The sequence below is a fragment of the Bubalus kerabau genome, chromosome 1, assembly GCF_029407905.1.
Source record: "Bubalus kerabau isolate K-KA32 ecotype Philippines breed swamp buffalo chromosome 1, PCC_UOA_SB_1v2, whole genome shotgun sequence".
Lineage (NCBI taxonomy): Eukaryota > Metazoa > Chordata > Mammalia > Artiodactyla > Bovidae > Bubalus > Bubalus kerabau.
Genome location: NC_073624.1, coordinates 79,450,003 through 79,477,145, shown reverse-complemented (window position 1 = coordinate 79,477,145; position 27,143 = coordinate 79,450,003). Strand labels below are relative to the sequence as shown.

At 42.4% G+C, this 27,143-nt stretch overlaps 1 protein-coding gene, 1 long non-coding RNA gene and 1 other non-coding gene across 7 annotated transcripts in view; 1 reads left to right on the top strand and 2 right to left on the bottom strand.

Annotated features, from left to right (window-relative positions):
- Positions 1-22,055, bottom strand: part of LOC129652203 (uncharacterized) — a 31,432-nt gene extending 9,377 nt beyond the window's left edge. The window contains exons 1-3 of the long non-coding RNA XR_008714491.1: positions 21,911-22,055; positions 20,517-20,718; positions 3,032-3,083 (exon numbers count right to left, since the gene is read on the bottom strand). This is a non-coding gene — a long non-coding RNA (uncharacterized LOC129652203). The remainder of the gene's footprint in view (positions 1-3,031; positions 3,084-20,516; positions 20,719-21,910) is intronic.
- Positions 1-27,143, top strand: part of PTPRB (protein tyrosine phosphatase receptor type B) — a 129,177-nt gene that overhangs the window by 81,934 nt on the left and 20,100 nt on the right. For all 5 annotated transcript variants that reach the window (XM_055580480.1, XM_055580470.1, XM_055580492.1 and 2 more), the window contains 13 exons: positions 2,560-2,823; positions 3,794-4,075; positions 8,065-8,343; positions 8,913-9,062; positions 11,612-11,855; positions 17,192-17,298; positions 20,550-20,649; positions 21,978-22,061; positions 22,162-22,179; positions 22,300-22,381; positions 22,984-23,074; positions 23,789-23,865; positions 26,102-26,236. In XM_055580480.1, the coding sequence (XP_055436455.1) occupies positions 2,560-2,823; positions 3,794-4,075; positions 8,065-8,343; positions 8,913-9,062; positions 11,612-11,855; positions 17,192-17,298; positions 20,550-20,649; positions 21,978-22,061; positions 22,162-22,179; positions 22,300-22,381; positions 22,984-23,074; positions 23,789-23,865; positions 26,102-26,236 (1,913 nt within the window). The remainder of the gene's footprint in view (positions 1-2,559; positions 2,824-3,793; positions 4,076-8,064; positions 8,344-8,912; positions 9,063-11,611; positions 11,856-17,191; positions 17,299-20,549; positions 20,650-21,977; positions 22,062-22,161; positions 22,180-22,299; positions 22,382-22,983; positions 23,075-23,788; positions 23,866-26,101; positions 26,237-27,143) is intronic.
- On the bottom strand, positions 20,924-20,995 carry TRNAC-ACA (transfer RNA cysteine (anticodon ACA)). Its single transcript has one exon. It is a non-coding gene; the product is annotated as a tRNA-Cys (tRNA).

Below are 27,143 nucleotides of genomic sequence, written 5' to 3'. Positions count from 1 at the left end.
ACCATAGTTTTGACTATACTGATCTTTGTCAGCAAAGTAATGTATCTACTTTTTAATATGCTGTCTAGGTTTGTCACAGCTTTTATTCCAAGAAGCAAGCATCTTTTAATTTCATGGCTGCAGTCACCATCTGCAGTGATTTTGGAGCCCAAGAAAATAAAGTCTCTCAGTTTCCATTGTTTCCCCATCTATTTGCCATGAAGTGATGGGACTAGATGCCATGATCTTAGTTTTTTGAATGCTGAGTTTTAAACCAGCTTTTTCACTCTCCTCTTTTACCTTCATTAAGAGGCTCTTTAGTTCCTCTTCACTTTCTGTCATAAGGGCGGTGTCATCTGCATATCTGAGGTTATTGATATTTCTCCCAGCAGTCTTGATTCCAGCTTGTGCTTCATCCAGCCTGGCATTTCACAAGAAGTACTCTGCATATAAGTTAAATAAGCAGGGTGACAATATACAGCCTTGACATACTCCTTTCCCAGTTTGCAACCAGTCCATTGTCCCGTGTCCAGTTCTAACTGTTGCTTCTTGACCTGCATACAGGTTTCACAGGAGGCACATAAGGTTGTCTGGTATTCCCATCTCCTTAAGAATTTTACACAGTTTGTTGTGATCCACACAGTCAAAGGCTTTAGCGTAATCAATGAAGCAGTAGTAGATGTTTTTCTGGAATTCTCTTGCTTTTTTTTATGATCCAGTAAATGTTGGCAATTTGATCTCTGGTTCCTCTGCCTTTTCTAAATCCAGCTTGAACATCTGGATGTTCATGGTTCACATATTGTTGAAGCCTAGCTTGGAGAATTTTGAGCATTACTTTGTTGGCATGTGAAATGAGTGCAATTGTATGATAGTTTGAACATTCTTTGGCATTGCTCTTTTTGGGGATTGGAATGAAAACTGACCCTTTCCAGTCCTGTGGCCACTTATGAGTTTTCCAAATTTACTGACATTGAGTGCAGCACTTTCACAGCATCATCTTTTAGGATTTGAAATATCTCAGCTGGAATTCCATCACCTCCACTAGCTTTGTTCATAGTGATGATTCCTAAGGCCTGCTTGACTTTGCACTACAAGATGTTTGGCTCTAGGTGAGTGATCACACCATCATGGTTATCTGAGTCATTAAGATCTTCCTTGTATAGTTCTGTGTATTCTTGCCACCTCTTTTGAGTCTATTGTCTCATTTTTCTATTCAACTCTCATTCTCAATTGATAATCATTTTTGAGCACTCTTGTGTGCCAGGCACTGAGCTCACTTCTGGACTAGGACAGCAGACAAGACTTACATGGGTCCCTGACTTCATAGGGGTCTTCCTTACCAAATAAGGGGAAGGGGCAGGACGGCAGATTTTAAAGAAAGATGATTCTGGAATGCCTTCAATCCTCTGAAGGAAATATGCAGTACATTGTGATGGAGAGTGACTTAGCAAGACTAGACTTAGAGACCACTTTATACAGAGAAGGCTTCCAGCTGAGACCTCAAGGTGGGAGGAACCATGGGAAGAGCTCATTCTAGGCACTCAATAGGATTTCTCAGTTTGTCTTCTGAGGGAATGAAAAAGAGCAGCAGGAACTTCCTGGTGGTCCAGTGGTTAGCAATCTGCCTGCCCGTGCAGAAGACATAGGTTTGATCCCTGGTCTGGGAAGATTCCACATGCCACGGGGCAACTAAACCCATGCACCACAACTGCTGAAGCCCACACACCCTACAGACAGTGCCCTGCAACAAGAGAAGTTGCCGCCATGAGAAGCTCAAGCACTGCAGGGAAAGTGCATGTGTAGTGACAAAGACCCAGCATAGCCCAAAATAAATAAATAAATAAAGAATTTTTAAAAAATAGCAGCAGATGAGCCGTAAGTAGAATTGCCTAGGTGTTACTGTTTTCAGGGCCATCTGCCTATGCACATGTTCCCTGATCTGCCCATTAATGTTTAAAGTTCCTCCAAAAAGGAACAACAGTCTTCACTCTCCAAGGAATCATGAAACTTACATACCCATGGGACAGGTACCAGTCTGACTAACTTACACTGTGGTAGAAATGACTGTCAACACTTCTTTTCCTAATTGAGGTTCTGTCAGGATAGGTTTTTGGGAAGAAAGAACTGAGAGTCTAAAAGAGGATGGAGAGGAAGTAAAGTGGCCCAGAGAAGGGTATTATGGGATGGTGGCCACGAGTAAGATGAACCAGACGGGAAGAGGCAGGAACCTTTTATGAATACTTTCAGGGTCTTTGGTAAGCTAAGTTATAAACTATTTGACCTGTCTTAATTAATCATTTCTGAAAATTTAACTTTATATGTTTATCAGAGGACATGTAGCAAGCATATATTAATAGAAGTCATCTCCTATTGTGCTTTTTTTAATTTGATTTTAATTTGTGCCAGGTCTCTAGACCACATGCTCTTAAACTCAGGTGACCTGAAATAGAAGCAAGATCTGACTCTACAATAGGTGCTGCTCATCCATACACCCAGCATAGCTCCTGTGTTCATCTGTGGGGCCAGATGCTTTTGTTTCCATCTGTTGTGTTTTCAGTAAAGGTTTTCCCTCTGTTTCAGTCCCAGCCACTGTGAGTAACCTCAAAGGATCCAATCAGAACATGACAGACAGCCTCTGGTTCAGCTGGAGTCCAGCCCCTGGGGACTTTGACTTTTATGAACTGATTCTCTATAACCCCAATGGCACAAAGAAGGAAAACTGGAAAGACAAGGACCTGACAGAGTGGCGTTTTCATGGCCTCGTTCCCGGAAGGAAGTACACTCTATGTGTGATAACTCACAGTGGAGATCTCAGCAACAGGGCCACGGGGGAGAGCAGAACAGGTAAGAAGCTCAGTTACCAGTGGCCAAGCACTGGCGGGAAGTAGCTTCCACAGGCATGTTTTAATTGTGATCTTATTAACAAGAAATAAAATCAGTGATGTGCTATGTGCTCACCCCTGAACTTGGGAAGGGTCTATGGTAGAGTGGATAAAGGAGATAGACTTGGGGTAAAAAACAGCTGGGTAGTTGACATAGCTCCTCCACTTACCTATGTGAAACTGGGCAGGTCACTGAGCACCTCCAAGCCTCAGCTTTCTTATCTGTAAAATGGGGATGATCATATATATCATCATTAAATTACTATGAGCAATGTTTTTGTTTTTGTTTTTGTTTTTTTTTTTGGCTGTGCTAGGTCTTTGTTGCTGCACTCGGGCTTTCTCTAGTTGTGGTATAAAGACTTCTCAGCTTCTCAGCTTCTCATTGCGGGGGCTTCTCTTGTTGTAGAGCACTGACTCTAGGGTCTACTGGCTTCAGGGCTTAGTTGCTTCTCAGCAGTTTTTGCTGACCAGGGATTGAACCTGTGTCCCCCTGCAATGGCAGGTGGATTCTTAATAACCAGGGAAGTCCAGCAGAGCTTTCTAAATATTTCTCGGGCACACACAGATAACATTGATATCTGTGTGCCACCATGGAGTCAATGAACAAGGCTTTCTCAATTGGATGTAATTGTTAACTCCAGCCTTCACTTTCACTTTCACACTTATAAACCATTCAGGGCACACTCATGCTCCATAGCACCCTGGTTAAAAAAAAAAAGCTGATTATAAAAATTAAACAAAATGTACATAAAACATTTGAGGACTGTGTCTTACACATAGTAAAGACTATAAATGGAAGCTTTTATTATTATGGTATCATATTACCTCTTCCTACAAAGTACATTAAAAGTATGTCTGATGTCACTCAGCTATCTTATTTGTGTATGGTGCAGAAATAATTGCATGATTTTTTCACTTTCTCATACATATAGCTCCAAGTCCTCCCAGTCTTATGTCATTTGCTGATGTTACAAACACATCATTGGCCATCACCTGGAAAGGGCCACCAGACTGGACAGACTATGATGACTTTGAGCTGCAGTGGTTCCCCAGAGATGCCATCACAGTCTTCAACCCCTACAGCAACAGAAAATCAGAAGGACGCATCGTGCATGGTCTTCGTCCAGGGAGATCTTATCAATTTAGCGTCAAGACCGTCAGTGGTGATTTCTGGAAAACCTACAGCAAACCAATTTTTGGATCTGTGAGGACAAGTATGACATGTTTTGCTACTCTTGGTTCTCAGATGAAATGGGGAGGAAGTATGTGTTCCAACATCGTATTGCATTGGGGCTTGGTTTAAATCCATATTTTTACCTGGAATTGGTTAGATTTGAATTCAGACAGAAGTTCTACATAGATTTATTCATTTATTCGGCTTTAACAAGAATAAATCATCTCTACCTTCATGGAGCTTACAACTCAGTGGGAGGTACTATCATTAAAAAGACATTTTGGGTGTGATGAAACATTTGGCCCTGGAAAAGCACATAGCAAAGACATCTGACCCAATACAAGGGAACTTCCTAGAAGGAGAAGCATCCAAATCAAAACTTAAGGAAAGAATAAGACTTGCAGGTGGAGATGAGGAAAGAAGTAAAGAATATTCCAGGTAGAGAGAATAGAAGATTCAAAAACCAGGCAGGAGACAGAAATAGAAAGGAGTTCAGTTGACCAGAAGATAAAAGGTGAGGATTAGGAAAATCAGGTCATGAAATGTCTTGTGAGCCATGGTAATGACTTTGAACCTCAATCCATTGGAGCCACTGAAGACTTTTTGGCTGAGATATAATAGATTTGCATTTTATAAAAGTCACTGGGGGGGTGGTACAGAGAATGGATTGAAAGGGGCAAACCAGAAGCAGAGGGACTGGTTACAGCATAATGCTGTAAATTCTAAGGATGAAAATACCTCAGTGATAAAATATATATCAGTTTCTTCCCCAAGGCATTTTGAGATAAGTACCACAAATAAAGAAACAGAAGTTTTTGGTATAGGAATCTCAATCCAAATATTTATTGCTCAATGATACCCAGTAAATGTAGATTCAGAGATCAGGCCAGAGAATTATTGGTTATTGATAAAATACAAAGCTGAAAATTAGAAATTTAAGCCAGTAGCTATTTTGTTAATTCAACAAACATTAATGCTACAGTAGTTTTAACTTGTGTTTTATATTTTATCCAAAGAGTAGTTTGGGATCAGATAACTGCATGTTGAGAGAAACATGTGAAAAAGAACTAAAACTTTACATTTATAGCAAGATCAGGAGGAGTTTTCAGTGGCTTACTGTAGGCTGTGGAATTGAATCCCAGGTGTTCAGTCTAAGAACTCAGTTGAGGCTGGTCTGGAGAGTTATATCTGGTCCTAGATGCTAGAATGTAAGAGAGGGATTTACCAAATGGGGCTTCCTCAAGAGGAGAGCAGCCAACACCAAAAGGGACTAGATAATGAGTTTTAGGGGGAATGGCGGAGTGAACTTTGAGGATTGCATTAGTTAGAATCAGGTTTGGCTGTGGGTAACAGAAAACCCAAGATAACAGAGGAATAAACAAAACAGACGTTGAGAATTCTCATGTAAAATCTTTCCAGTGCCCCATTTCTTGCAAAAACATTCCAGCCGTGATAAAAACACTGTGCATGGCTCCACCAGCCATGCCTCCTAACCCCACCCTTGATGTCCGGGTTCATGCTTGTCTCTGCCTAAAATGCCTCTTTCCCAGTATCTTGGTGAAGTGTCATCTCTACCAGAAAGGCTTTGCTAAGTCCTGCCCAGCACTAACGCCAGCAATAGGAAGTTGTCTCTTACTCCACAGAGCATCCTCTTCCTCATTTCGTTTCTACCTTATGTTATGTTTAGGACTCATCTCACTTTCCGAGAGGTTACAGCTAATATCTTATTCATTTCTATACTGTTCACAGACACAGAAGGGCACTTTGTTTGCAGTAGATACTCATTTCTTAGTGAATTGGAGACCTGACCTGAGTCTTGGTAGACAAGCAGGATTTAGAGGAAGAGATCGAATTGAAACAAATTTCCATATACTTCCATACTTGGTGTAGATTATCAGAATGATGGATTAGGCTGGATGTTTTAAAAGACTTTCTCCAAAGCTGAAAGAGAGATGTCTTTAGATCTCAACTGTGACTTGGTTTGAAGGGAGTTCAAAGTTGTTTGCCTCAAAGGCCAATTCTTCCTCTATTCTGAAAAATTCTCGGTTTGATTGTTTTTTCCTTAAATCATCCTCATCTGACCTGCTGTGACTCAGCTCACATTTGTAGACCTTGATTGTTGTTGCTCAGTCACTAAGTTGTGTCCAACTCTTTGTGATCCCATGGCCTGCAGCACACTAAGCTCCTCTGTCCTTCATTATCTCTCAGAGTTTTCTCAGACTCACATCCTTTGAGTCAGTGATGCTGTCTAACCATCTCATCCTCTGCTGCCTCCTTCTCTTGCCTTCAACATTTCCCAACATCAGGGTCTTTTCCAAGGAGTCAGCTCTTTGCATCAGATGGCCGAAGTATTGGAGCTTCAGCATCAGTGAATATTCAGGGTTGATTTCCTTTAGGATTGACTGGTTTGATCTCCTTGCTGTCCAAGGGACTCTCAAGAGTCTTCTCCAGCACCACAGTTCAAAAGCATCAATATATAGGCCCTGATATGAAACAGGACTTCACTCAGTGGCACACCAATGCTGTGTGTTTATTGAGGACAAGAACTTCTATAACGAATTAGGGGTCAGGGGAAGGTGGGCTGTCCTCCAAATCAGAGCAATGGGTGTGGCCATGGGAGTGCCAAGTAGGTCTACACATAGTTCCCAGAAGATCTTATATAACAGAGTAGTCTTTGTTAATAACAGTTTGGTTATTAACGTGCACAGTTACATGACTGGTTTTCTTTCAGACTGAATCTTTCTTTATGGGTGTGTCACTCACAAGAACAGATAAAATCAGCTGCCATTCAAGTCCCCACTGAGTCAGGCACTGTGTCAGGCAGAAGAAAGTGGATGACCGTAAGCAGAGGGCCGTGAAACAGGGGCGTGGAAGAGTCTGGTGTATGCGGGGAAGCACAGGGGTTTCAGTGCCTGGAGTACGGCATGTGAGTGGGGAAGGGCAGACAAAAGTGGAAGAGAGGGACAGAAGCCAGACACAGAATGTAGCAAGGCAGCAATGCCATTTCTTACTGTCCTTATTGTAAGAACTAACATCTGGACTTCCCTGGTGGTCCAGTGGTTGGGAGTCCACCTGCCAACACAGGGCATATGGGTTTGATCCCTGATCTGGGAAGACCCCACACAAGGTGGAGCAGCTAAGCCTGTGCACCGTAACTGCTGACCCAGTGCGAGAGAAGCCACCACAATGAGAAGCCTGTGCAGCACAACTAAAAAGTAGCCCTCACTTGCTTCAAGGAGAGAAAGCCCATGTGCAGCAAAGAAAACCCAGTGCAACCCAAAATAAAATAAATTTTTAAAAAAGAACTAAAATTTATTGAGCAATTACCACGCAAGCCCCTGTGCTAGGTGTCTGTGCACATTTGAACTCATTGAGTCATTCCAGCAAGCACATGAAATGTTTGTTCTTTAGTTGCTAAGCCACGTCTGTAGCCCACCAGGTTCCTCCATCCATGGGATTTCCCAAGTAAGAATATTGGAGTGGTTGCCATTTCCTTCTCCAGAGGATCTTCCTGACTCAGGCATTGAACTCGCATCTCCTGCATTGGCAAGCAGATTCTTTATCACTGAGCCATGGTGGAAGCTCAACCACATGAAGTAGATAGTCTTAACTTCCCCACTTTACAGATGAGCCACAGAAATGTTAAATCACTTGCCCAGGATTGCATCGCTGATAAACAGAATTTGAATTCAGGCAGATCAAGCTGCACTATTAACCTCTAGGCTACTCTGCCCCACCTTCTGTCTGACTCCTGCCTTCTATCTGATGCTTGGTTTCAGTGTTCCTGTTTACATTTCTGTTTGCAATCACATTGGCACCTGGTGGTTTTTTCTAAAGGGACAGCATTTTAACTTTCAGTGTTTCTCAAAGTGAGGAGGCCTAGTAGGCAGAAATTGCCTTGGAGACCTATGAAAAGCAGTTCACATGAAGATCGAGAGTTATTTATTTAGATCTCTGAGCTAGCTGGAGTCAAAGGAACTAAAAATGTGTCTCCGAGTTGTGAAGTGTCTCTCCCTCTCTTTTATTTAGAGCCAGACAAGATACAGAACCTGCATTGCCGGCCTCAGAACTCTACAGCCATTGCCTGTTCTTGGATCCCTCCCGATTCTGACTTTGATGGGTACAGCATTGAGTGCCGGAAAATGGACACTCAAGAAGTTGAGTTCTCCAGAAAGCTGGAGAAAGAAAAATCTCTGCTTAACATCATGATGTTGGTGCCTCATAAGAGGTACTTGGTGTCTATCAAGGTGCAGTCGGCCGGCATGACCAGCGAGGTGGTTGAAGACAGCACCATCACCATGATAGACCGTAAGTGTCCCTGGAGGTGTGTGCCTTCCTCTGCGCTCCCATCACCGTTGTTCACATGTGTATGGCTCATTTCCACATTAGCGAGTCCTGCTGTCACTTGAAGAGGACTAAAAGGCTCTGAGAAGTATAAACATTTCTCTGTGTAAAGCATCCTGGCAGCAAACAAGTTAAATGGTCTTAAAGAACCTGAATGAATTAGTGTTTAAATACATCTCTTTGCCTGATGTAGAAAGAGCCATAATAGAGCTTTTAAGGAATTTGATGCTAAAACTTCAGGAAATCCTGCTGAGGAGCTAGCTGCCTCTTTCATTATGTTTAATGTGCTACCGGCAAGTCACTTCCTCTGCCGGCTTCCCTTCAGGAGAGGAGGAGGTTTTCTTGATTCCAAGCATTAGAGAGAGAGAGAGAGAGAGACACACACACACACACACACACACACACACACACACACACACACATGACACACGTGCAGCCTGATGTAGGTGAGTGAAGACCTTCATCTCACTAATATTTTATATTCAAAAGCATAATTGTGACCCTTCTTGGTTCCTTTCCCATCCTTCTTCCAGGCCCCCCTCCTCCACCTCCACATATTCGTGTGAATAAAAAGGATGTGCTAATTAGCAAATCTTCCATCAACTTTACTTTCAACTGCAGCTGGTTCAGCGACACCAATGGAGCTGTGAAATACTTCACAGTGGTGGTGAGAGAGGCTGATGGTAAGCGATCATGAATTAACTCCAAAACGCAGGATTACTTTCTCCAAAGTCAGCTGTGGGGGCTCCTTCTGTGACAAGTTTTTAAAAGAAGAAAACTTAATTTTTATATCATTTCACTGTATCTCTGCTGGATGCAGCGAGATGTAACAAGAAAAAGAAAACCTACTGGAAGCCTATTATTTGCAGGATTTAATTATTAAATGGGTAATAATAGCAACTATATCAACAATCACAATAACCATCATTTACTTGTTGCTGTTGCAGACACTGTTGGAAATGCATTGCGTTTGCTGACTCATTCAGTCTTTACTACTCATTCAGTCCCATTCAGCTCCATTATTCTGCCATTAAGCAGCAACGTGCTTTGTCTGTCTTCCCCACTCCCTGTCTCAAATCCCTCTACCAATCATATACTCCCAAGCCACTCACCAATTCACAAAAATGCTCAAACGCTTGAAAGAGGGAAAAACTGAGCATGAAAAGCATCCCTCCTTTCTGTACTGAATTTTCAATATGTTTCATTATCTAGTCTACTAAATTGTTCAGTGTTACCTAACTCTTATGTAACAGGCAAATTCTAGGTGATTCTTATAATAACATTCCATTCAACCAAGTAAGAGCTCTAGTGCTTATGACATCAGCATCTATCAGATCATCCTCAGGAGTTTGTATCTGGGGACATACATGTCCATATGTGTTTTTGCCACTGAGGTCCTGTGTGTTATTTCTCCACAACAGATGTTTGTGTCTGGAATGATATTAATATATCCTTCATGTCATATATTTTTCATAATTGTTTAAGATGCTGCACTGGAGTTTCTCAAGCATCCCTGACTATTTTAACTCATTGGTGGGCAATGGGAAGGTTTAAACCTGCCATGACAAATGTTGGAGCTAAATGGTATTTTAGTCTCACTAGGTACTTTTAGGGCTTCTCAGTTGGCACTAGTGGTAAAGAACTTACCTGCCAATACAGGAAATGTAAGAGACATGGGTTCCATCCCTGGGTTGGGAAGATCCCCTGGAGGAGGGCATGGCAACCCACTCCAGTCTAGAGAATCCCATGAACAGAGGAGCTGGGCGGGCTACAGTCCTTAGGGTTGCAGAAAGTCAGACACGACTAAAGTGATTCAGCACATGTGTACTTTTATATTTTATTTAATTGTACTAAAGCCGGTTATACATAATTAATTCAATAATTTCAAGGGTCAGTGTTGCATCCCAGATTTCCTCACACATAGTAGTTGGAGATAAGTAGGTGAACTGTGAAGAGATTTTAAATTTAAGTAGGCTGCAATGAAGATAGTGTTTTGCTACCTAAATATTTCAGCAGCCAAAAAAAAAAACACCCCAAAATTTAGCCTTGTGTTCTCCAGCCAGGTGGGTTTCAATGACTGATGTCCATGGAGATGGGCTGTGCTCCCCTGGTGATCTAAGATAACAAACCGGCTCACATTAATGTCATTTATAGCATATATACTCTCCTTCAAGGCAACCTTCCTTTTAACTACATCCAACAAGATAATATTTCCAAGAGCCACTCATTTTGAGCAAATTTTATCAAACAAGAATCCAGGAGGCAAAGAACCCCCACCATATCACTCCTTAAAGTTCACTGTACATGGTATCCAATCTCTATAATATTTTTCTTCCTAATTATGCTTTCCTCTGGCCAACATCAAAGTGAGTTTGCCCTGCCAAAACACACAGCAGCTGGGTGGACAGGAGAAGAGTTCTGGGAAGTGTTCTGCACAAGGGCCCAGAATTGAGCCAGGATTAAATTGTACTCAAGATAACAGAGCAGGACAAGGAGTAGTTCAGACTGGGCGTGGTGCAGGAAGCATGAATGTAGGGCGACTGCTCTGGCCTCAGGCCTGATTTCTCTTATCTTTTCCCCATTTCCCAGGTCACAGGGATTTCCTTATTCGCTCAGCTACAATGGTTATTGGCAAGTAGAGAGCTTGTTGAGTGGGTTGACTTTGACGATGGGGAGTACCCAACTTTCTGGAGGTGTGGCATGTTACCAAATGATGCATGAGCCACCCTTTCATATATGCATATTTTATTTCCTAGAAAAATGATAATGTGCTGCTGCTGTTTAGTTGTTCAGCTGTGTCTGACTCTTTTGTGACCCCATGGACTGTAGCCCGCCAGGCTCCTCTGTCCATCGGATTTTTCAGGCAAATATATTGGAGTAGGTTGCCATTTCCTCCTTCAGGGGGTCTTTCTGACCCAGGAATTGAACCTGTGTCTTCTGCATTGCAGTCATATTCTCTACCACTGAGCCACCTAGGAAGCCCCTGTATTTGGCATATGCATATATAAAATGTTGTATATACACTATTTATGTTTAATTTTTTATTTATTTTAGAAAAAGTGAATTAGATTAATTTCCCTGGGAGAATTTCACAACACCCTTGGGGATCACAGAGTCTGCACTCCAGGGATGACCAGGGATAGTGGGTGGGGAAGGTAACCTCAGAAACCTAGTTAGAAATCCCTGAAGTCACAAGAAAGTCAGTCCCTCACTGTGGGTGTTCTTCCTCCAGGCAATGATGAGCTGAAGCCAGAGCCACAGCACCCCCTGCCCTCCTACCTGGAATACAGGCACAACGCCTCCATTCGGGTGTATCAGACCGATTATTTTGCCAGCAAATGTGCCGAAAGTCCTGACAGCAACTCTAAGAGTTTCAACATTAAGCTTGGAGCAGAGATGGAGAGCCTGGGTGGAAAATGTGATCCTAATCAGCAAAAATTTTGTGACGGGCCGCTGAAGCCGCGCACGGCCTACAGGTTAGATGTATTACCATCATTTCACCAGGAGGGACGTGCTCCATCACCGGGCGCTCAGCTGTCGGGGCGTCTGATGCACATGAGTTCCTGTAGATTAATAACCTACATTACAAGAGTACTCTGCATTTTATTGGCTAATTTATAAAGGTTGTATTCCTGCCTCCATTCACAGGGAATGGGTAAAGAGGGCCTTTGGCCTTGTACAAAAGCTCCAGTTCATTATGTGAAGAATTGAAGATTCTTATAGGTTGTTCTTTCTCCTAAAACTTCTCTAGGATGAATCCGGTGATTTATTTACCATGTTAACACCTATGAAAATGTCCAAGTAGAAAGATTAAGTTTAGGGAGACTCAAGAAATATGAGATTTTTTTTTTCCCCACTTTTAGTGAGGACTGGAATTACACTTATTTATTTGCCTGCTAATAGGCATAACAAGATGAATGTTCTTTTTGGTCCAGATAGAACTGTTGAAGGGAAAGGCCCCTTAATGAACGGAACCACCCTCTCCTCCCAGTAAGATGGCAGATGAAAAAGAGCAGCTAATTGGTTTGGCCTCAGGGAGTACTCCTGCAGCCAACAGGCCCTTCCAGCTGTAGGAACTAGCCGTGCCCTTCATGTACACCGTGTTCCCGGAAAGCAGAATAAGTATACACAGCATCCCAAACCTGGGTCCCCAAGAGATAGAGAACCTAGGCTGCCATCTTGGAAACAAGGCTGCGGGAATCCAGGATTAGTGCTTTTGCAGACGATGTGCCTTCCGTTAGGTGTTGGCAGACCTGGTGTCCAGCCAGATGGCAGCCAATCAGGTTCTCTATGGGCCAGTGTCCATTCTGGTTGGTCAGTGCCCAGGTCGTAATAACCCTTACATGTTTTGAGTATTACCCCTGAACTCAGCAGAAACCTTTCTGCCAGCTCCAGAAGGAGACAGTGACATGGCATCATACCCGAGAGCATTCTTCAACCCTCCCTTGCATCAACACAGTCAAGCCGACATCTTCCCTAAAACAGATGGCTCCCTTTGGACAGGAATTCCGCATAGATACCTCCACCCAGGACTCACCGCAAAAGTGCTACTGCGCCCCAAGGTTGGCACCTCCAGAGTGAACACACACAAACTCACTAGCGATGTTTGCTTCAAGAAGAAGCTATATGAGCCTACCTGAAGGAGACGAAATCTCAGAGCAAAGGAGAAATATAAAAGAGATCAGAAAGCCAAGACACTTTAGTTCTTGTTAGAATCAAGAACTGCCTCAGCCCCTTGGTCAATTGGGCTCTGGGAAATTTGAGGAAATTTCTCCCAAGGGCTCTTTTCTCTTTGTGAGTTGGAAAGCTGAGTTGTTTTTGTTTGTTTGCTTTTTGAGAGAGGAGAGAAGATGAGTGATTACCACATTTAAGAAAGAGAATAAGAAGCTAGAGAGAGTTCACGCATGGACCAGGACCCCAGTTACCCAGCACACTCTTGCCTGTCCATCACAGCAGCCAAGGTCCTAGGAAGAGCCCCTGCACTCAGGTTCCAGTGTGGCCACTGTTTAGCTGTGTCATCTTGTAAACAGCATTTCAGTTCTCTGATCCTCACTTTTCTCATCTGCAAAACATCACAGGACTATGCTGAGGAGTCATATAGATGACAAATCAAACCTAGTCATGTCCCTTCTAGATTAAGGTCCTTCAGTGGTTCTCATTCACTTCTAGGAGCAAGTGAAGATCCCAGAGTAGGGTACACAAAGCCCCAGTCTTCTCACTCCCACCTGCCCACCAGCTTTGTCCCCGACCATTCGCTCCAACTATTGATACTCTCCACCCATTTACCACTCCTCCCTCCTCAGAGTTCCCTGAAATCTGACGTGTCTCTCTTATACCTCTGAGCCTTTACACATTCTTTTCACTGTATTTGGAAAGCTTTCCACTCTCTTGTCTGACTGATGAATTCCTTCATACACTTCAAAAGCCAGCTCAACCCACAACTAGCCCTGAGCTGCCCCTGTTAACCCACACCTGGGCAGTGGGGCCCTCAGCTCCACTTCCAGTGCGCCCAGTCTCTGTGTCTGCGTGCTAAGTCGCTTCAGTCATGTCTGACTCTGTGCGATCCCATGGACTATAGCCCGCCAGACTCCTCTGTCCATGGGATTCTCCAGGCAAGAATACTGGAGTGGGTTGCCATGCCATCCTCCAGGGGATATTCCCAACCCAGGGATGGAATGCACATCTCTTACATCTCCTGCAATGGCAGGTGGCTCAGATGGTAAAGAAATCACCCGCAATGCAGGAAATTCCTAGGTTCGATTCCTGGGTTGGGAAGATCCGCTGGAGAAGAGAATGGCAACCCACTCCACTCCAGTATTCTTGTCTGGAGAATCCCATGGACAGAGGAACCTAACAGGTTACAGTCCATGGGGTTGCAAAGAGTTGGACACTACTGTGTGAATAACACTTGCACTTTCACCTTCTTCACTAGACTGCAAAAGCTCACAGACTAAATCGTGGAGACAGACATGACATTGGTTACAAAACGATATGGGAAGTACCTGGCACAAAAGAGATGCAATTAAATGTTTATGAGCAAATAAGGGAATAAGCCAAGATGTTCTATGAAAAGTTAAACATTCTGATTATAGCTTAATCAACTCCTGCTGCATTAATGTGTTTTCTAGGATATGGCTTTCCTCTCTCTGTATTTAGTTCACTACTGTGAAAAGCATGCCAGGCAGATAATACCTGATATGAGCATGGAGAACCATATGCCAAGCAGCCACCTGTGTGGTAGCTGCTGAACCCAGGCTCCGTGCAGGCAGAATGCCTGTCTCACAATGATAATCACCATAGTGACCCTCAGTGCTATCAGGCATCTTTTTCCCAGAGAGAATAGGTAGACAGGAAGGAACACGGAAAAAGAAAAATTAGGATTGCCAAGAAATGGAAAATGCTAGGTTTAGCTGATATGCAAGTTTATTATACCAACAAATATTTAACGTCTTCCTGTTCATTGTTGGGTTCCTGTTATCCGGGTTGTTTCATATGGGAAGAGAATGGGTACATCATGATGGGTGAGAAACAGCGCAGAGGTTGGGGAAGTGCTGATCTGGCTTTGTTTTCTATTCTAAATAGAATAGCAATGTGACCACGATCAGATAATCTGCTTCTGTTGACCTCATTTTCCTCAAACGAAGGAAATTGAACCACATGATCTATAGCTTTGTAGAATTCTGATTCTGGACACATTTAAAGTTGAAAAACTTACCATTACATATCAGTTCATTAAAATTATCTTATATGCATATAGAGAAGACCTGTCTATAAAATATAGCAGAAATGTTGAAGGACCTAAGAGGGCTGTAGGTAAATAAATGCTCTGAAGGTCCAAAAGTCTTCTTGAAGGAGGTATCATTTTGGCTGGCTACTGAAAAGTAGGGAAGGGTTTGCAAACGTGGATATAGGGGCAAAAGGAGATTCACGGTTCAGGAAACAGTCATAGTGCAGAGGCAGAAATATACAAATTGTTTAGAGAAGAACAAACCCAAATAATCCAGTTTCAAAGTGAGGGTCATATTGAGGGGTAGTAAGGAAGACAAAAATGAGAAGATAGGATGGGACAGGATTCCAGATGCGTGCTAAGTGCTGGGCTGGGGAATGTGGTTGTGACATCCATTACTGGAAGGGTTCTAAGGGCAGAGTTCCTGTTGATAGCCTAATTTTAAGCCAAGCCTACAGTAACTGCAAGAGCTGTAGTAAATGCAATGAGCTCTTGCATTATCTCCTTCCTGGGTTCCTAAAGGCCCTAATTCATCTGGACCCATTCTGTGTTTTGCGTTTGCACCTTTGAATCTTAGAATTCCAGAGCAGAACCTGTCAAGGTTGTTACAGCCCCAGTGCTTTTATTTTCACAGATGAGAAAACTGAATTATAAAGAACTTTAGGAACCATTCATCTAATCAGCGATAGTGAGAACTAGACCTCAGACTCCCTGTTTCCCAGCCCAGGCCCTTTTACAGCCCTCCAACAGAAGTCACTGCTGTTAAACCACAATTAAGCCAAGAGAAAGAGATCTGGACTGCTGCTGCTGCTGCTGCTAAGTCGCTTCAGTCGTGTCTGACTCTGTGCGACCCTATAGATGGCAGCCCACCAGGCTCCGCCGTCCCTGGGCTAGGAGTCAGAAAATCCTGAGTTTGGTTATCTTTCACCAGCTTTCTTTACAGTCTTGAGTGAGAAATGGAATCTCCCTAAGCTTCAGGTTCCAAATCCCTGAAGTACTATCATAAGTTTCTGATACTGGAGAGGTTAGAGATGGTCAAATAGAATCATGTCTGTAAAAGTTCTTCACGCTTACAAATCACCATACAAATAAAAGAAACTCTTTTCATTGGAGAGACTCTTTTCAACGTCCAAAGCTGCAATACACTAGCAACACCCACCAGCTCCTTCCCTTCCATGTAGTACATGTTGACTGCTTGTTACTCTCTGGGGACATTGCATAATACCTCCACCAATAGTCTGTTATTCCTGGAAGTACCACTTTTGGCTTGGAAGGTGTCTTTTAGACGTGGAAATTATAGACGAGGTTGATCAATATAATCTTGATGATATTTAGGAGATTATACTTAGACCTAGACATGAGTTAGAAGGAGAGGGGAAAAGGTCAGAACAGTTTGTCCCGGCTGGCTAATGCTGGTAATAATAATGCTTCAGCATTATTACAGGATGTGCCCAGATACTTCTGGGTTAAGCAAATCTAGATTTCTTTTTTAAGGAAAAAAAGAGACATTCATTCATTCTCATATGATTTAAATTAACCCTAGAAAAAGTTTCCCCCTATAAACCAATCCTGTTACTCTCAGTAAACCTCCAGTCTGGAAAACTTCAGGTTAGAATGGGCTCAATAGGTTGCCCAAGCCAATCTTTAACTTAGTGCCAGGCTGCTATCCTGCAGATCCCCTGAGAGCTGGTTCTCCAGTCTCTGCTTAAACCCCCTCGGTGACTGGGAGCTCACTATCTATGTGGCAGCTCATACTCTAGATGTTAGAAAGTGATTTTTTGTTCCCATGCTGCCCTATGACTTCAGCCTACTAAGCTTAGTTCTGTATTCAAGAATGTAAACCTTGAGATGATAGGGATTATTCTTTGCAGTATATCTGGCTTCTGGACAGAGGAGGCTCAATAAATATCTGATGAATGATGCGTGAAGGCACAAAGCCAGGGCCTTCTGATTTCATAATTCATACCCTCTCCTACATGCATATCGACCAGATGACCACCCTGTTTCTCCTTGAAAACATTCTCCAGTCAGCCCTACTGTGGTCAGTCACTAATCTGTACTTAAACAAATTGGTTTTCTTTTCAGAATCAGCATTCGGGCTTTCACCCAGCTATTTGATGAGGACCTGAAGGAATTCACAAAACCACTCTATTCAGACACATTTTTCTCTTTGCCCATCACCACTGAGTCAGGTAAGGCTAATCTTTTCATCCATCTAACATAGTCTGCCAACCACCACGTCACCTACAAGAGCCTCTACTAAGAGGCTAGACCTCAGACTCCCTGCTTCCCAACCCAGGAGAGATTGGGGGACTTGGCTGATGGTGGGAGGATCATTTATTTTTGCTTGGAATGTAATCTTTATATGATCATGATTTGATGTAGATTAGAGAAATTGTACAATTTCTGTAGCTGAGTGGACTGAAAGGAGATTTATCTTGTCAAGAAGGTAGAAAGAGGTACCAGATTTTTTTTATCTATTAAAAATGAATTTTTAAAAAAATAGTGGATGAAGAACATTTAGGTCAAGAGCTGACACAGGCCAAAACAGAAGTAGATATAAAAAGCTTTCAAGTTGCAAATGGGAATGTGTATATGAAACATATACATAGAAATGCATAGGGAAAAAAAAAGACTAGAAGGAACTTTTTTCCTTTTGTTTATTATATGTTGCTTTTACATGATAAAAAAAAATGTTAACTTGGCTTTACATAAATTTCTGAAAGAAACTTTTCTAAACTGTGTTGGAAGGAAAGCCTGAATAACGTTGTTTTTTAGTTGCTAAGTTGTATCCAACTCTTTTGCAATCTCATGGACAATAGCCCACCAGGTTCATCTGTCCATGGAATTTCCCAGACAAGAATACTGGCTGGGTTGTCATTTCCTTCTCCAGGGGATCTTCCCGAACCAGGAATTGAACCTGTATCTCCTGCATTAGCAGGTGGATTCTTTACCAGGTAGCCACCAGGGAAGCCCCTGAATAATAATAGTAGCTAATATTGACTCTGTCCTCTCTGTGGAGCTGCAGTTTTAAAGCATTGTGCTTAGAATAATTTATCTAATCCTCACTACGGCCTTTTGTGGTAGATACTATTACCATCCCCCATTTTAAAGGTGAGGATTTGAGATACCAAGAGTTTACATAACTTACCCAAGATAGCAGAGCTGGGTTCTAGCACTTTCTGCCTGACCTCTTAACTTCTGCACTGCACTGATTTGGAATAGTTCCAACATGCTGAGAATAGATTTATTTTTTAGCACATTGTTCTTTGGTACCATTATCTGTCCAGCCTTTCCCTGTACCCAGCCTTTCACAGTGCTTGGTCTCAGGAAGTTCTTCTTTAGAGCTAAAACAGTCTCTCATGCTGCATGACAAAAGATGACTCAGCTTCACAAACACTCCCATCTATTTATGCCAAATATAGGATAATCTCCCACTTTTCAGACCAAAAAGGAATCAGAACACAGTTAAGAAGATTTAGATGTGTTTGCTTACAAGTTAATGTTAAGTGTGGATTTGTAAACATTATTCTTCCCTATTTAAATTATTGGTATACAGCAAAAATTGTACGAAGTCCAGTAAAGAAACATAGTAAACATATCCAAAAAAAGGAATATTAACCACTTTAAAAGAAAGATGATTATGTTGGTTTGTTAAATCTTGAAAATCAACATTGAATAAACAAATCCAAGTGCTTAAAGTGCACTTCAAAAATGAATTACTGCATAGACCTAAATATAAGAGCTAAAATGATCCAGCTTTTAAAAGAAAACATAGGAGGAAGTTTTTGTGACCTTGAGTTAGGAAATGGTTTCTTAGCTACGACCAAAAGCACAAGCAACAACAACAAAACAGATAAATGGGACCTAATTAAAATTAAAAACTCCTGTGCTTCAAAGGACACCATAAAGTGAAACAAGATAACCCACAGAATGGGAGAAACTATTAGCAAATCTTGTATCTGATAAAGGTCAAGTATCCAGAATATATAGAACACTCATCACTCAATAACAAAAAGACAAACAACACAATTTAAAAATGGACAAAGGGTCCAAATAGACATTTTGCCAAAAAAGATACACATAAGTCCAATAAGCTCATGGAAAGATGCTCATTATTAGACATTATCATAACTACAATAATATACCACTTCACACCCACTAGAATGGCTATCATCAAAAAGATAATAACAAGTGTTAGCAAGGATATGAAAAAATCTGAACCCTTATACACCGTTTGTAGAATGTAAAATGATGTAGTTTTTATGGAAAACATTTTTCAGTTTCTCAAAATGTTACACCTTGCTCAGTAATTCCACTCTTTAGTATATACCCATGAAAAACAAAAACAAAAACTTGTATATGTAGATTCATAGCAGCATTATTTAAAATAACCAAAAAAATAGAAATACCCCACATGTCCATCAATGGCTGAAAACAAATATAGAATATTATTCAGCATAAAAAGGAATGAAATACTGACACATGCCACAACATGGATGAACCTTGAAAACATGCTAAGTGAAAGAAGCCAGTTACAAAAAAGCATATGTTTATTGCTCAATTTATACGAAATGTCCAGAAAAGGCAAATCTATGAAGACAAAGTAGGTTAGTGGTTGCCAGCATCTAGAGAGAGGGAATGGAGAATGACTGCTAAGGGGCATGGGGCTTCTCTTAGGGGGTGATAAAAATGTTACAAAATTGAATGTAAAATAATTGAACTGTACAGTTTAAATTGGTGAATAGTATGGAATGTGAATTACATTTCAAAACACTGTTTTTAAAATGGGCTACCTTCTTATAAACTCCTAGTGACAATATCAGATCATTTAATAAACCTGGAATTTCATTAAAATAATTGAGCAATTCACTGGATTTGCTAATGTCCCAGATGCTGTGTAACAAATGAAATAGCATATTAACCTTGATGGCAAACTCCTGGCCTTTACCTCAAGTGCCCCAAGCTGTGCATACAAGCACAAATGAAGTCCCAATTAATTTATAAGCTGAACATCATTAATTTCAAAAGTATAATGATCAACCCACCATTACATAGTAGTAGCTCATGTTTCATCTTTTCAGCTGTATACTCCTAAGATAGTAAAAGCCTTGGGCTTCCCTGGTGGCTCAGTGGTAAAGAATCTATCTGACAATGCAGGAGACGCGGGTTTGATCCCTGGGTCAGAAAGATACCATGGAGACAACGCACTCCAGTATTCTTGCCTGGGAAATCACATGGACAGAGGAGCCTGATGGGTTACAGTCCATGGGAAGTTGGATACAACTTAGTGACTAAATGACAGTAAATGCCTTAATGTGGGCATCATTTGAATTCTTCTATAATAACATCACTAGGGAGACAGGTTCCCCCAGCTCTCTTATTGGTTTTTTAACACTAATTTTCCCACCTGGGTTTCTTGTTGCCCTCTGGATCATTGTAGAGCCTCTGTTTGGAGTTATTGAAGGTGTGAGTGCTGGTCTGTTCTTAATTGGCATGCTCGTTGCTGTTGTTGCCTTATTCATCTGCAGACGGAAAGTCAGGTGAGTACCAAGTTCCCTTTTGTAATTAGGTTCAGAATTTTAAAGATGCAACTGAAAATGCTCTTTGGCCTGAAAAGTAAGAAGGGAGAAATAATTTAATTTCTCCAGGTTAAGTCACTTTGTTTCTTAAGAAAAACAAGAAGTGAAGTGAAGTCGCTCAGTCATGTCCAACTCTTTGCAACCCCATGGACTATAGCCTACAACGCTCCTCCGTCCATGGGATTATCCAGGCAAGAGTACTGGAGTGGGTTGCCATTTCCTTCTCCAGAGGATCTTCCCAACCCAGGGATCGAACCTGGGTCTCCTGCATTGTAGGCAGATGCTTTACCATCTGAGCCATCAGGGAAGTCCAAGAAAAACAAGAGTCAAATCCTAAAACCATGACTCACTTTTTTGCATACCATTGCTGAGTCTTATCCTTACCAAAGGAATGAGGGGCCATCTGTATCCTCATTTGAATGTGAAATAGCTCCTTTGGCACGGGGTGGGGGTGGGGGGTGGGGGTGAATGTGTATGTGTGTGGGTTCAGTCACCTTGTGAAGACAGAGATGTCTATGAATTATGTTTCCAAATGCTTTTCTAAACTATTCTGAAAAGTATGGTTTGCCATCTCAGTTTTGTGGTTCCTATCTGCCATGCTAAGCTAAGAAGGGAGCAAAAAGAACTAAACATATGTGGCCCCAATGCCATGCCCTCTTTCCTTAGGGAATTTCTTCTCTGGCACATTGTCCTCTCTTTTGCAGTCATGTCTTGCATCTAAGGTTTACTGTGTGTGTGTATCTTTTTTTTTTTTTTTTTTTTTAAGGAAAGCTTTATTGAGAGTGTGGGAAGTGATTATGACCTGTAGCCAAAAACAGAAGACACATCTTCAGCTATTGCAGAGATCTGTTTCTGAGTGGGGAAAATCGGTTTCTTTATGTTCTTCCTCTCTGTTCCCTCCCTCAAAGGGATGTTGGCTGAGTGTAAAATATACATGTACTGAAAAATCCATATTTGTACAAACATGCACACCCTTACCATAAGTGGAAAAATCTGGGCTTCCCTGATGGCTCAGTGGGTAAAGAATCCACTTGCAAGGCAGGAGATGCAGGAGACTTGGGTTCAATCCCTGGGTTGGGAAGATCCCCTGGAGAAGGGAATGGCAATTCACTCCAGTATTCTCACCTGAAAAATTCCATGGACAGAGGAGCCTGGCAGGCTACAGTCCACAGGGTTGCAAAGAGTTGGACACAACTAAACGTCTAAGCAAGCCCAGCCTTACCATAGACGGAGAAATCTGTTTAAATTATTTCATAATCAAATTATCAGTCTTCTCCCTTGTGTTTCAGCCATGGTCGAGAAAGGCCCTCTGCCCGTCTGAGCATTCGTCGGGATCGACCACTGTCAGTCCACTTGAACTTGGGCCAAAAAGGGTGAGCACATTTTCCTTCACTTTATTTATTGAAAGAAGAGTTGATTGTCTTACATGAAATTTGCTAACAAGATCTTTCTACTTTTGGCTTCTCTTCACAGTAACCGGAAAACTTCTTGGTAAGAAAGAGCTCATTAATTACTATATTGTCTGCTTTTGAAATATAACTGCGGCTGGGTAAGGCATTTTCCCTGTTCTTCAGTAATTTTCTTCTCTTTCTGTTATGTTTTTAACCATAGCCCAATAAAAGTAAATCAGTTTGAAGGGCACTTCATGAAGCTGCAGGCTGACTCCAACTATCTTCTATCCAAGGAATACGAGGTACAACTCAGATGCAATGATGTTTTAGCGTCCCTGGTTCTTAGCAGAATTTCCTTTCAGCCCTCACTGTGGAATCACATCCCAATTGGGCTCAGGAGTTAGAATGGCACTTAGGGTCTCACTGAGTGTGCTTTCATGCCCGAATCCATTCCCTGCACAATATACCACCTAGTCTCAGAAGCCAGTTTGATCTCCAGAATAACCAACAAAGTGCTACCCAGATCGGGTGGTAAGAAAGAATTAACAGACTTCAAATGCAAACTGATGCTGTCAGTTAGTTAACCTGGCCTTTTGCTTGCTTGGGAGATAATGCGGTTGGGTAAACAGTGCCCAGGCTTTGGATTCAGTTCCCAGCTTTGCAACCTGTGTGACCCAGGGCAAGTGAATTATCCTGTCTGAGCCTCGTTTGTAAAATGGAGATGAGACTACCTCCTCCGGGGCTGTTGTGGGGATGACCGCCGATGCCCCTGGTCGAATAGGAAACATTCCACAAATGCAGCTAGTGTAACATATTGTTATATTATTATGTATCTCAAGGACTGTCCAGTTTGCCATATTCTGTTTCACATTATTCACATGCAAACTTATTTTTGACCTAACAGGATTTAAAAGACGTGGGTCGAAACCAATCATGTGACATTGCACTCCTGCCCGAGAACAGAGGGAAAAATCGATACAACAATATATTGCCCTGTAAGTTTTGTGTTGAGATCTGTAATACCGCCTTCCTCTCGCCATTTCTTTCCTTTTCTGTGATTAAAAATGGGGCTAAAGCAACTTGGTATAGCTAGATATGGAAGACCTGAGGTTCTAAATGTCTTTAAAAACAAATGACTTGGACGTTACTGTACTTCTCTCCAGAGGGTAACAACCAGCTGAAATTCTGGCTGTGAGAGAGACCTCTCACGCTGTTGACATTTCATCACGTGGTCCTGATGCTTCTCCTTGGAGGGTTAAGAGCTGTAACAGGGTTAACAGTAAGGGTCAACCTGGGCTTACTTAAAGTCTCTAGTTAGCAATTATTTCATATATAAAGATATATATTACATATATTATTCTTATTATCCTTACCCAATTGGGTGAAGCAATTGAAGGTAGCTTTTCTGAACTGCATTCATTACAACAATGAAAAGGAACTGGCCACTCCATCAGACAAATGTTGTTAGTGTTACAGAGGGAAGCACAGATGGGCTTAGAAGAGCATTTGGCTCATTTGCTTGGATGTTTCTGGGCCACTTGTGCAACTCTGTGTGAGCTTCACCTGCAAAATGGAGCTGAGACTGTCTCCCATGTGGGGTTGTGGTGGGGGTCAGAGCTAGCACACGTCAAATGCAAAGCGTTCTGTAAACAGTAGAAAAATCACCCCATGGCTCAGTGATACATCTTTCTCAATAAACTTCCTTCCAGATGATTCCTCTCGAGTGAAGCTGTCCAACGTGGACGATGACCCGTGCTCTGACTACATCAATGCCAGCTACATCCCTGTAAGTGAACCCGGGGCCATAGCAACTGGGATGAGGCTTTGACAGGCGGTTATGCTGGAGACACCTCTCCTCCAACACACTCCCACTGTTCTCAGGTCTGGAAACATGGACGTTTTAGAAGAAAAAAAAAAAAAAAAAGGCCATGTCTGATTGCCATAAAATGCAGGCTGTCCTAGTCAATTGCTACTAAGGCCCAGCTTTCACAATGGCTATGGTCCCATAGGATTATAATGGGCCCAGGAGGCATTTTCAAAGGTTATTTCCTCTCTGCAGCCCTTAGTCAAGATTAGAGCTCCCTAAGGAAGCTGAATCTCCACAGCTGAGGCGGCCTAGCTAGGGAAGCCAATTCAAAGTTATTTGGATTTCTGAAAACCACAGACACAACTCAAAGGTTGTGTCACACCTCTGGGCTCAGATTCTGGCTAGCAATTCACCAGCCTCCTACAGCACCTCCAGTGGAAAAGCTTCAGGTCAGGTAGACCCGTTTGAATCCCATCTCTGCCCTTTGCTGACTCTGGGATCTTGGGCAAGTTTTGTCAATCCTTTGGACCTTCATTTCCTTTTCCAAAAAATATAAGGATAATATTTACCTTAAATAATCCTCCATTCACTCCATAAACACCATATGTGTGGATGCTAAGTCACTTCACTCGTGTCAGACTCTATGCAACCCTATGGGCTGTAGCTCATCAGGCTCCTCTGTCCATGGATTCTCCAGGCAAGAATACTGGAGTGGGTTGCCATGGCTTCCTGTGACTCCTGCATTGCAGGTGGATTCTTCACTGTTGAGCCTCCGGGGAAGCCCCAAACACTATATAATGAAGTGCTAACTGTAAGTTGGACATTGTGCTGTGTACAGAGAGAGGGTCTGATGGAGTCCTGACCCCCTGGGAACTCTCAGCAGAGTTGGGACATCAGAAAATGACAAGGTGATGCCCTTGACAGGATAGAGTGGTTCTTCACCAACATTAGCGCACACCCGCATCATCTGCAGGTCTTGTTAAAATCCAGCTTCTGACTGGGGCTTCTCTGGCAACCCAGTGGTTAAGATTCTGCATTCCACCGCAGGAGGAGTGGGTTTGATCTCTGGTTGGGGAACTAAATTCCCACATGCCTGAAGAAAAAAAAATGCAGCTTCTGATTCAGCAGGACTGGGTGGAACCTGGCATTCTGAATCTCTAACAAGCTGCCTGATGACCCCCTGCTGCTGGTTTGAGGAGCCCTCTCTGAGTAGCAAGAGGCTAGAGGTTGCCACAGGAGCTTCTGGGAAAACATCCTCCAGCAGAGATGAAGATAAAGGAAAGTTCAGCAGAGCAGGCAACATGCTGAGACTTGGAGGATAAAGAAGAGAGGCTGTGTTTGGGTCGGCGGGGTGGGGGTGGGGGAAGCAGAGGTGACAGAGCAGAGGCCCGGAGGAATGACAAGAGGAGAAAGAGCTTCAGCTGGGATCTGCAAGTAATACCGTAGTGTTGCTAGAACGCAGGATATGTGGGCGAAAATATCCTAACTCATAGAGCTATGGTTATAATTCAATAAGATCTGTGAAAATCCTGACCCACAGCTTGTTATGGGTTTCCCTTGTAGCTCAGTTGGTAAAGAATCTGCCTGCGAGGCAGGAGACCTGGGTTCGATTCCTGTGTTGGGAAGATCCTCTGGAGAAGGAAATGGCAATCCATTCTAGTATTCTCGCCTGGGGAATCCCATGGATAGAGGGGCCTGGCAGGCTATAGTCCATGGGATCACAAAGAGTCAGACACGACTTAGTGACTAAACCACCGCCAGAGCTTGTGATAGGGTAGATGCTCAATAAACAGTGGGTTCTCTTCCCTTCAGTTTCCCTGGCATGGTACCTCTTACCAACATCCCAGGGCCAAGTATCCAAAATGAGTAAAACTCTTCTTTGTTAAATAGGGCAATATCAGTTCCTCAGACAATCCACATTGTGTATACACACACATAACAGGGTGAAGTGTTTTCTAAATGATGGCCCAAGTCCTCCACTGCCTTTAAGAATAAACCCAACCTAATAAAAAAAGACCTTGGCTCTTCACAATAGGTCAGTGTTCTGGCCTTTGTCCTTCCTGCTCCCAAGCCTTGCCACGTGTTAGTATCTCTTTTTCAAATCAGGGACCTGGCAAAGACTTACATCTCACCTAATCTACAGAGCTAACCCCTTTGTTTAGCGTTCTGAAGAGGCCCATTGTTTCTGAGTCCCCACATTGTAAATTCATTGCAGGGCAACAACTTCAGGAGAGAATACATCGCAACTCAGGGACCTCTTCCCGGCACCAAGGATGACTTCTGGAAAATGGCGTGGGAACAGAATGTTCACAACATCGTCATGGTGACCCAGTGTGTGGAGAAGGGCCGAGTGAGTACACGGTCTTCCTGTCATACTAACCTTGCTTCCTACCCCTTGGATGGAGTTTAACTCCCCGCCCCATAGAAATAAAACCCCGTAGGGACTTTCCTGGCTGTCTAGTGGTTAAGACCACACCTTCCAATGTAGGAAAATCTCTGGTCAGGAAGCAAAATTCCCACATACCAAACAGCCAAAAACCCAAAACATATAACAGAAGCTATATTGTAACAAATTCAATAAAGACTTTAAAAATGGTCCTCATCAAAAAAAAAAAAAAAAAAATCTTAAAAGAAACCCCATGAAAACCAAGTAGGGATCAAACAAGAACACTGTTAGTGAATTAAAGCCACTCGGTTATAAAAAGCTCTGTAGTAAACCCAGGTGATGCTGTGTTCAGATGCTGGGTCTGAAGTTTCAGTCAAAGATGTTTCCACTGAACAAGTGGGATTATTAGAAGTGTCCAGGACACAGAAGGATTACCTGGCCTCTTATCAGCACCATCCTCTGTTGAATGGGGAGAAGAGGTATGTTGGCAGAGTCACTGGCTCTACCCCTAATTTCAGGAAGTAAGGAGTATTGAATTTTAGGCTGTGTCTGCAGACACAAAATAAAATAGTTATCTGATTAAATGGTTTATATGGTTATGTTGATGGTTAAAAAAGAAAGATTACGTGAAGTGCCCAGTGTCTGTGTTCAACAATTATACATGTTCACAATACTCTTTCTCCTGTCTTCACCTGTGAATGTGATTTTAGCTAAATGTTCTGACTTTTCGAAGATCACCTGGACCATGGCATTGGATCCAGGTTGGAACAACGTAAAAACATGGACAAAAAAGGGTCAGGGAGACAGTGCCTTCATCTTCCCAGCTAGATCTTTCTTTGGAAAACAAAACAAAGCAAAAACAAACAGTAAA